The sequence below is a fragment of the Camelina sativa genome, chromosome 20, assembly GCF_000633955.1.
Source record: "Camelina sativa cultivar DH55 chromosome 20, Cs, whole genome shotgun sequence".
Taxonomy (NCBI): Eukaryota; Viridiplantae; Streptophyta; class Magnoliopsida; order Brassicales; family Brassicaceae; genus Camelina; species Camelina sativa.
The window spans coordinates 8,210,393-8,221,615 of NC_025704.1; the positions used below are offsets into that span (position 1 = coordinate 8,210,393).

At 39.2% G+C, this 11,223-nt stretch overlaps 2 protein-coding genes across 2 annotated transcripts; both read right to left on the bottom strand.

The window, feature by feature from the left end:
* LOC104772310 lies at positions 1,050-2,136 on the bottom strand. Its single transcript, XM_010496941.1, has 4 exons — positions 1,797-2,136; positions 1,495-1,622; positions 1,191-1,396; positions 1,050-1,083 (listed from the first exon to the last, which is right to left on the bottom strand). Exons 1-4 carry the CDS (start codon positions 2,134-2,136, stop codon positions 1,050-1,052), a joined length of 708 nt encoding a protein of 235 aa, XP_010495243.1.
* On the bottom strand, positions 2,645-3,373 carry LOC109131159 (uncharacterized mitochondrial protein AtMg00810-like). Its single transcript, XM_019241824.1, has one exon. It carries the CDS (start codon positions 3,371-3,373, stop codon positions 2,645-2,647), a length of 729 nt encoding a protein of 242 aa, XP_019097369.1.

The window sequence follows — 11,223 nt, forward strand, 5'->3', positions numbered from 1 at the left end:
GGAGAAATAATAATGAAAATTAAATTAGCATATAATGACTTGTACAAAAAATATCAGCTGTACAAGTTGTCTTTTTCTTAAGAATAACCGTTGTACCAGATATACCACTTGTAGTAGTTATACTCAGTTTTTATAGTTATACTCAGTCTGCAAATTGATTCACGGACCAAAAGCATTATTCTACGTATAATTCACTATGAATCAATCACTACAGTCCATTAAAATGTGTTAATGAACCCAGGAAACATGTTACCCATCCAATTTCCATTAATTTCTAATACCAATATCTAATCTAATTGAAATCACAGAATTTTAAATAAAACAACAAAATTTTCTAACGATTTTATGGATTAAGATGTTAGAAGTGGATCTAATATGTAGATTAAAGCATCGATTTCAATGGTGGAGAAATAGCTGAATTTGTCATGGACGAGGTGAACGTCACGGGAAGAGGAAGAACATGAGATGGGTGTTTGATTTTTTTTTTCTGATGATGATGATGGGTAACGTGGAATTCCTTGATTGGTTGAATATTCTTTTTCTCATTGGTCGAATTTGTTTTTTTTAATTAATTAATTCAATTAAAATTCGGTTTGCTGATTTGGTTTGAATCGGTTTGGTAAGGGTAAGTTTGAGAATTGAAAATGTCATTAAGAGTAGAGGAGTATAGCAGATTAAAAGAGAGTGTTTAGAATTATTTATGGAGAGTAGAGAGTCTTTGAGAATTTAACCCTATATGAACCCCCAATAATCTTGCTCTAAGATTTATTCCTTTGAGAAACGACAACTCTGACAAGTTTTCACCACCGTCACCGACTCACCGTAACTATAATATACTTCACGTATTTTAGATTACTACAAAGTACAAACTATAGTTCTTTTTTGTTTCATTATAGCAAGCGTTTTGATAATCCTTTGTATCAGTCGTTCCGTCTGAACAACAAAATTTTGCCTCTACAAGTTATTTTTTCTAGCCAAGAAACCACTTGCCAAATGAGACCTTATCTGCTAGAATAGATTAGCAAAAAGAGAACACAAGGTTATATGCATCACTCCAGCGTATCCTTGTCTTCACTAGCCAAGCTACGCAATTTATAAAGAAAACAAATAACAAATCAAAACAAAAATATTCAAGAATAATGAATCACGAGTAAAACACAAATAGCATCAAAATCAATATAACTAATTACCAGTGGTTTAGGGGTTTAGGGGATGGTCTGCAGAGAATGGGAAAAGGAGGTCGAGAATCTCCAACGAAATCCATGGCCTTAGCCTGATACTCCAGGAGAGGCCCATTCGGATACTCCCGAGCCATAAACGTTATATACAGCTTCCAACTAGCTCCTCCAGCGTTTGTAGTGGCTCTCACAATCCTTACGAATTCCACAGTTTTTCCCTTAAAGTAAGAAAATGATCCAATCTTATATTTATTAGAGTTGACATATTCTGAAAAAAAAAAAAAAAAAGCTTTATTCTAATCGGAGTACAACTGACCTTAACCTCGTTGAGTTTCTTAACGGACATGGAAACAAGACCCGCCAAATACTCCCTATTAGTCATGTTTTCATAAGCTGGTCCATCCAGGTTCTGAATAGCGCCAATGAAATTGAAGGGATCTTTGGCTTTATTTTATCTTCACCTTAAACCAAAAAAAAAAAAAAAAAAATTGAAGGGATCTGGTTTAAACCCCTACAAACAAAAAAAAGACTTTTTTTTAAAGAAATTGAAGGCAGACAGAGATATATATAATATATAGTAGTAGTTTGTTTAGGAAGAAACGATGGCATTGAAATTACGTACCCTATCCTCCAAAGCCTGGATCGTTTCTTCGCGGTATTCCATGTAATCATTCTCGTTAGCAAAGCTGTCACGAATCTCTGGATCTGATTCGTATTCCCGACCATCAAAGCTGTCCACATCCCACTCCGGTTCCGGTTCTTCCACGTCTTCTAACCCTCTGTATTTCCCGACCGTCACGCTTCCATCGCCTTCGCTCTCGGTTTCTTCGCTTTCAGTTTCGCTTTCGCTTTCAGTGTCTTCCTCGTCCAAGTTTTCCTTTTCCATCGGCGAAAAGTTAAACTTTTCTGAATCTATTTTCGCCGTCACATCGACATCGCAGCTCATCACGGTAGTCATCATCGTCGTCGCGGAAACCCTAGAAATGTCCCTTTGTGAGAGACGACGATGTATTTAGCAATTTCTTTCGAACGAAAATATGGGCCATGCATTATAGGTATCAAGCCCAATTAAAACCCCAAACAACTTTTACGACTATACGGAGCGTATCAACTATCAAGTATCATCAACAACCCAATTGCTTTAATTTGATATGGTTCTACCTTGAACAGTGTGATGGAAGTTGACCGCACACAAAAAAAGAAGAAGAACAGTGGTGGTTTATGTCAATGTTGTGAATGTTGTGTTATTGAATGTATATTACAGAGATGATTACAGACTCATATATATACTGAGACATGGACAATTATATGCTATACAACATATGGAATGAAACAGAAACAAGGAATGTGAATATTGAGGTAGTGAAGACGTGATACGATCGTATCCTTGACAGATATGATTGAGTGGTGAGAACGTGATACGATTGTATCCTTGACAGACATGATTCTATCCTTAAAGTCCTCCTTCAAGATGGAGGAGCTTTGGTCACTCCAATCTTGTGACGTAGTTCAAGGAACCGTTGACGACCCAATGGTTTGGTAAGTGCATCAGCAAGTTGGTCGGTGGTGTGGACATGAGCAACACGAAGAAGGCCATTTTGAACTTGTCCCCTTATGAAGTGGTAGTCTATAACAATGTACTTCATTCGGGAATGGAAGGCGGGGTTGGCACAGAGGAATGTGGCACCAACATTGTCACAATATATCACCGGAGGAGCAGTTTGTCTTATCCCAAGCTCGGAGAGGAGATTACATATCCATCTTATTTCAGATGCTGTGTTGGCTACCGACCTGTATTCAGCCTCGGTGGAGGATCGTGCCACGCCATTCTGTTTCTTTGCTGACCAGGATATTGGATTGCTGCCTAAATAAACGATGTATGCATTGGTTGATACATAGTCATGGGAATCTCCTGCCCAATCTACATCGAAAAAAGCATGTAGTGATAGTGGTGTTTTGGCAGAGAGAAAGAGACCATGTGTAGGTGTACCGGCCAGGTAGCGGAGTATTCTATTCGCAGCCTGCCAATGAGCATCAGTGGGGCGGTGCATGAACTGTGAGAGGCGGTTTACTGCATAAGCAATGGCAAGCCGAGTGAAAGCCAGATATTGGAAGCTGCCTACGAGCTTTCGATAAGGTGTCGGGTCCGAAAGAATGTGTCCAGACGTAAGTGTGAGCTTTGGTGAGGATGCCATCGGTGTGAGGACTGCGTTGGCATCGGTCATGTTATTTTGATGGAGAAGGTCAACAATGTACTTCCGTTGGGATAAATGGAGCCGTGAGGAGTGCGATGTGCTTCGATGCCAAGGAAGTAATTGAGATCTTCAGGATCCTTAACAGAGAAGCGTTCAGCTGAGTAAGGTAAGAACTTGTTGTATGTGAGCAACATTGCTCCCAGTAATAAGAATATCATCGATGTAAACAAGGAGGTAGAGAAAGTCCTTCTCATTTTGAAGCGCGAACAATGATGTGTCGGCGAGGGAGTTCACAAAACCAAGACCAACCAGTTAGTTCTTTAGTTCGGTGTACCATGCACGAGGTGCCTATTTTAAGCCGTAGATCGCCTTATGTAGACGACAGACATGGTTCGGGAAGTCGGTGTTGACAAAGCCTGGTGGTTGCTCCATATAGACCTCTTCATCCAGTGTTCCTTGTAGGAATGCGTTATTGACATTGAGTTGTTTGATAGGCCAAGACTTAGAGACAGCAACATCAAGAACCAGCCTGATCGTGGTTGATTTGATCACTGGGCTGAACGTTTTGATATAGTCACGACCAAGCTGTTCAGTGTATCCTTTTGCAACGAGCCTTGCTTTACACCTGCCAAGTAAGCCATTAGGATTAAATTTGTTTTTATAAAGCCATTTTCAACCAACAACATTATGGTGAGGCTGTCTAGGAACAAGATCAAGAGTACGGTTCTGAGCAAAGGCATCAATTTCGGTAGACATGGCTCCACGCCAGTTCGGGTCTTTCAAAGCCTGAGTCACCGTTGAGGGTTCGGTGGTATGTAGGGGGATAAAGCGACAAAGAGGTTGAATTTTGGTTTGGGTTTGGAGATGTTGTTTTTCCGGCGAGTTGTCATTGCATGTTGGTTATCGGTGACAGCGGGTTGTGGTGCAGGTGGAGCTGGTAACGGGTTGATAGTAGGTGGTGATGGATATGGGGATGTGGGTTGTGGAGTTCGGTTTAGAGGGTTGAGTGTCGGGTTTGGAGGTTGAGTGTTTGGGTTTAGTGATTTGGTAATTTGGTTTGATGTTTGTGGATTGGTGTGGGCCTGTTTTGATGGGCCTGTGGTGGTGGATCGTCTAGCATATTGTTTGAGAGGAGTTTGTTGTTCAGGTTGAGTTGTTGGAGCATGGTGAGGGCGATTGTGAGAGTCATCAACATTGTTTGTAACAGCGTCTCGTTCGGGGTTGACGATTGATTAACTTGATTCAGCGATCACTGGCTGGTGACGATCTGAGCTCGGAGGTCCTGGCAGCGGTGGTGTTACGAGTGGCAACGATGACGGTGGAGGAGGCTGGGTTGGGGGAGTTAGAGATGGAGGAGGTGGTATGAGTATAGCAGAGGGATGTAGTTGAGGTTCCGGAGAAGATGGTAGAGTTGCGGATGATGGTGGGGAGAAATGTTGAAACGGGAAGCTGCTCTCATCAAACTTAACATGGCGCGACACATATATCCGACCGGAGCTTGGTTGAAGACATAGATAAGCGCTTTGCGTGAGAGAATAGACCAAAAAGACTCATGGAGTTGAGCGGTTTTCCAGCTTATGATTGGTGTACGGACGCAGCCACGGAAAGCATAAACGCCCAAACACACGAAGTTTGTCGTAGTTGGGTTCCGCTCCAAACAGCTTATGTTGTGGATTCTCCATGTTGAGCACCGGCGTCGGAAGGCGGTTTATGAGGTAAACAGCCGTAGCAAAGGTGTAGGTCCAGTATTTGTGTGGCATGCCGGCATGAGTGAGAAGTGATAACCCGGTTTCGACGATGTGACGATGCTTTCTATCGGAGATCCCATTGTATTCGGGAGAGTGTGGAGGTGAGGTGAGATGCGAGATCCCGGAGCTAGATAAGAATGATCGTAGAGCAACAAACTCACCGCCATTGTCAGAGTATAAGGTACCTATGCGTTTGTTGAAGCGGTTTTCAACAATGGACTTGAATGTGATGAATGTGTCACGGACTTGAGATTTAGTTTTGAGCGGGTAAATCCATGTGTATCGGGAGTAGTGATCAACGAGTATAAGGTAATATTTGAAGTTATCGATTGAGAGGATTGGGGAGGTCCAAACATCAGAGAAGATGATTTCAAGAGGGCAAGAAGAGACAATGGAGGTTTGTGAAAAAGGGAGTTTATGGCTCTTATGAATTGCGCAATCAGCACACAACATTGTTTGTGAATCTGATTGAGAAAACGAAAGAGAGAATTTTGAAATAATTGGTTTGAGGATGGAGTGAGAAGGGTGGCCTAGACGGGAATGCCAGTCTTTGAGAGATGGTTTTGATGAAGGTGAGGCGAAGAAGGATTTGATGGTGGAGATGGAGACCGACCACTCGTAAAGTTCACCCTTAGTTTTGCCTTGGAGTAATAGGACCCCCGAGATCAGATCCTTCACCTGAAAGTGAGCAGAGAAAAAATGAACAAAGATATTGTTAGAGTTACATAGGCGGTATACGGAAACTAGATTTTTGTGGATGTTAGGTACGCAAAGAACATTGGTAAGAGATAAAGGTTTAGAGTTTGAAGGGAGGGACAGTGAACCAGTGTGAGAAATTGAAAGACCCAAACCATCACCGATGAGGACTGCATCATCGCCCTGGTACGGTTGGTGTGACGCCAAATTACCAAGATCGCTGGTCATGTGATGAGTGGCGCCACTGTCAAGTATCCATGGATTTGTTATTTGTTGGTGTCCAAGAGCAAGGTTGGCATGCGGCTGCCATGGGCGGAACGGAGAGGGTAGAATACCGCTTTGAGAGCTATAGGAGGACTGTTAAAGATGGGAGCAGCGTTTGGCGCTGTGACCAAACACCCCACAGATTTGACACTTGCTTGGTACCCCTTGAGCATTCGGTTCTCTTGTCGTGGTTGTTGATAGTGATGCTTGTTGTTGTTGTTGTACCATGGTTGGTGTGGCCGGAATGATTGTTTCCCGGAGTTGAACTTTGGACGATAGGTCGTAGCATGAGCAGAGACTGGTCCGGTTGAAGCGGTAGGCAAGGAGAGAGATAGGAGTTGGCTTCTTTGCTGATGAGTTTTTCATGAACTTCAACAATGGAGGGAGGAGTGTCATGCCCTTCGACTTGATCAACAACAGATTTGTAGTCTTCGGGTAAGCCACCAAGGATGAACTCAAGTTGGTCCTCAATAGCAAGAGGTTTGCCAAGAAGAGCGAGTTGGTCAAACCGCGTGGTGAGCATCTTCATGTACTCATCAATAGTCTTCTCACCTTTTGACGCTTGCTTAAGTTGCAGACGGAGTTGTTGAATGTGGCCCCAGCTTGGATTTGCATAAGTGGAGGAGATTTGTTTCCACATCTCAGCAGAGGACTTGGTTTTGGAGACCAACGGTTGGAGCGCCGGAGAGAGTGTGCCAAGAAGCCCACTGTAGATCAGCTTGTCTTGGCGTCTCCACTTTGCGTACTATGGATTTGGAGTTGGCAGAGTGGTGGAGCCGATTGTTTGTTCTGGTGGGACGGAGGTGCCATCGATGTACCCAGCAAGGTCGTAGCCGTCGAGGAGAGAATGAACTTGAAGACTCCATGTGAGATAGTTTGTAGAGGTGAGCTTGGTGATGTTCATCATATTGATGTTAAGGAACCCTTGAGTTGAGTCAACGATTTCTGCAGCAGCCATTGTAGAGAATGGAGGAAAGAAGAAAAGAATGAGATCTGGGAATAAGATCTGAGAACGAGAGAAGGAGAAAGGAGATCGAAGAGGAAGAAACTGTGAAGGCTGGAAAGACAAAAAAAAAAAAATTATGAGTATCGGCTTAGCTCTGATACCATGTCAATGTTGTGAATGTTGTGTTATTGAATGTATATTACAAAGATGATTACAGACTCGTATATATACTGAGACATGGACGATTCTAGGCTATACAACATATGGAATGAAGAGGTAGTGAAGACGTGATACGATCGTATCCTTGACAGATATGATTGAGTGGTGAGGACGTGATACGACTGTATCCTTGACATATATGATTGTATCCTTAACAGTTTATATACTGGATTCGATTTATTATTTTTTCAAAACTGTAATTTCTTATACAAAGAAATCACTGCACTCGATAATTTGTTCCGTTACGTGCTTGTTCTTGAATCTTGAGTATCCATGTTTTCTTTTTACAGTACTATATATGTAAGTTTTTTTCAATGTGGTAATGAGCATATTAGAAACAAATTAATTACATAATTGGGATGTACACATCTGACACATCACACATGTGTGGAGCATGACCAATAAGAGTTTGTAAGTCTTGATTTGTTCATGACCAATAAGAGTTTGTAAGTCTTGATTTGTTCATAGTTATCCCCAACGAATATGACACTACACAACGTTCTGTTGTTTTTTCTCCCCAATGATATGTTAAATTAACACACATTTTTTTTTCTTGAAAGATTGATTAACATATTTTGTTTTTAAAAATTCAAATCATGCAAAAAAAAATCTACATACTTATTAATTATAGATAGTATATGATTATTTAAAACAATTTATAAATGAAATCAAAGAAAAATGACAGAAGAATCATAAGTGTGTGATAGGAGTTTAAAAAAAAAAGGTTTAGAGATTTAAATTAAATTATTGGTTTAGAGATTTAAATTAAATTTTTGGTTTTGGAGTTTGGTTAAGAGTTTTGCGTATAGGGAATTAGTGTTAAGTTTAGAAAAATTAGATTTTCTTATAAGTATTAAAGTTTGGTTTTATGGTTTATGAATTAATTTATAGGATTAAGAATTTAAGTTCAAGATTTAGAGTTTATGATTTAGGTTTTAAAATGTGGTTAAGTGTTTGGGTCACTAGTAAAAACCAGGCATATAGTTACGAAAAATTTCGTAAGTATTACTTGTTTTTCGTAGCAAGAAATTATTTGTTACAGTTTTGTTTTATTTAGTAACTATTTAGGTGTAGCAAATTTTAGTATTACTTGTTTTTCGTAGCAAGAAATTATTTGTTACAGTTTTGTTTTATTTAGTAACTATTTAGGTGTAGCAAATTTTTCGATCATCACTAAGTATAACAACTTGCTACAAATAAGCGACTATCATATATGTGGCAAATTGCTACTATTTTGTCACTGCCTAATGTAGCTATTTGTTACATAAAGCGTGTTTAAAAACCGTAACAATTTGCTACAACAAACCACGTAATACTTGTACTACATTTGAGACAGTAAGCTATAGTATTAGTTGTCGTAAACTAGTAACTAATTGCTACGATAAACTTATGGCTTATTAGTGACAATTTGTTTCGTCTCCGTCGTAACAGAGTAGTTTCTAGTAGCTACGATAATTTGTAACAAATTAGCTTCTATTAGCTACATTGAATCTTGTCTTAGATTTTCTACAAGTACTAACTGCGTGGTTGTAACAATATAGCAACAAATATTGTCGTCAAAAGCGTTAGTAATAGGGACAAAATGTTACGAAGAAAGGACGAAAACCACATCTTTAAATATTTGAAAACCCAGGATTTACTACAACTTTCAGTATCAAATTCAAAATGAAATAATATCCTGGGAAATGGTTGCCTTGTGGATGAAGTTTGGAAAAGCTCCGATTTAAACATTCAGACTAAAGACAGAACTTTTAAACATTCATACATAAAAAAAAAACAGAGTTTTTAAACAGAGTTTTAAACAGAATTCAGACAGACACAATACAGAGTTTTAACATAGTACAAGGGAGTAGAGAAATGTGGGAGAACAAGTTCTTTATATTAGTGCACCGCCAACAAGCTCCTCATCTTCATTCTCATCTTGCTCATGAGTAGCATCAGGGACATTGGTGGGATGATTGTACTGGACGTCATCAGCCATTTCCGAAGGGTCAGTCGGAGGATCAGGATTGGCATCTCGATTCTCCATGTTGTTGCCTTGAGTTGGACTGGTCACCGACGCACCAGTTGCAGAAGTTGGCTGAGTCGAGGGGAAAGTGTTTGCAGACCCTTCTGGCATATATTGTTTCATAAACTCAACCACAGATGCCAGTGTCTCTTGAAGAGAAGTAACTTGGCGTTCAAGAGAGATTCTTGAAACTGCACCAGCTGCACCAGCTAACTAGTCCCCCGAGACCGAAGATCCTCCCACTCTGAGTGGGTACCACCTACATAATATAGTATTGTTAGGATATGTCTACATAAACATCAATGTGATCGAAACTAGTTACTAACATCACTGCAATCGAAACTAGTTACTAACGTCTTCCATGATCTACTTAATAAGTGTTAAGCCGAAGTGTTAATTTTAACCTCAATCATGCAATCGAGTATATATATAATATCAACGACTGCAGACAACAAAAGCAGTAAATTAAAATCTGAGAATAACCTTACCTTATAGAACAGATCATCCTCATCAAGTCGAGTCAAACCTGTGCCATCAGAATCTCCTTGTGAGGCGCCATCCGAGGTTTGAGATAATGCTTCAATCTCTCTTTGTATCTCTTCTTCAATCGACCTGGCCTTATCATCCACATATGTACCATCAGCTTTGCGGTGAGTCTCTCTCATAATTCGAAGCATGGAAGGCTCAATCCCTTCTTTGCGTCGCTACAAATTAAAGGAACTGGTTAAACAGCTACATTATAACTTCGATCTATAATTATTGCTACTACTTATAAAAAAACTTACAATTAACTCTCGGAGCTGGTCGTACGAACGTGAACTAGAAGTGTAGATTTAGTAATTTAGAAACCGGTATATGGTTAAGATTTTAAGTCTTGGGGTAAATTTTTTTTGAAATATGAGTTTTTATAGTATTAAATCTTAGTATTATGGTACTAAATAGCGATTAATATGCGACTATTTTGCGACTAATGTTTTCTATATTATATCTTAGTTTTATGGTACCAAATAGCGACTAATATCCGACTTATTTACGATTCACATAATTAGGCTCATATTAGTCACCAAATTAGCTACTATTTTGTGACTAAAGTTTCATGTATGTAGTATAGTCCTAAAGTAGTTGCTAATTTTGCGACTAATGTGCGACTGCTGTATTTGGTGGCAAAAAGGCGACAATTGTACGACTAAATCTTTGGTGTCATAAACTGATAAAAGAGTCAAATAATAGTCACTAATTAGTCGCAAAATTTGGTCGTCAAATGTTGTTGGAAAAATCATGTTTTCTTGTAGTGAACATACGCTAGCTTATTTCTTTATTCATCTAAATCTTGTCATCTCGTTTTCACAATATTTAATACAATAAAAAAAGGAAAATAAAAACTTTTAATGTGCCTGGCAAAAAAAAAAGGACAAGTCGGTTTACATTCCATGAAATTGTAAGATCCACAATGAAATTACATGTCCCTCTGTATCATAAAGGATGATTTTCTAAGATTTTTTCTTGTATCACAAAGATTGATTTTCTGTAAACTTTTATCAATTAAAGCTAAGAAATTGTAGATTTCAAGAATCATTAAATGAGAATTTAAAAGTTTGATGGATTACTATTGGTTAATAATTATTAAAATATGTTATTATAAATAATTAATGCATTTATAGCTAAATATTAAATGTTTTTTTGATCAATGTGAAAATCTTAAAACATCATCTGTTGTAATACGGAGGGAGTATAATTTTTTTTTTATCTTTTAATTGAATTTGATTTTTTAGCTATATAATACGAATATGATCATTGCATGAGAACTCATTAACATAACACACAATAGTGATTCACCTGATCTTGCTGAGAGGTTGGAAAGCACCAAAGCCAAAAACTTTGATGCTGGAGAATGTAGCTACCCAGGGGAACATAGCAGTCCCCTTGATCTTGACAGAGGCGCGGTGGGCCCTATACCACCACTTCCCCC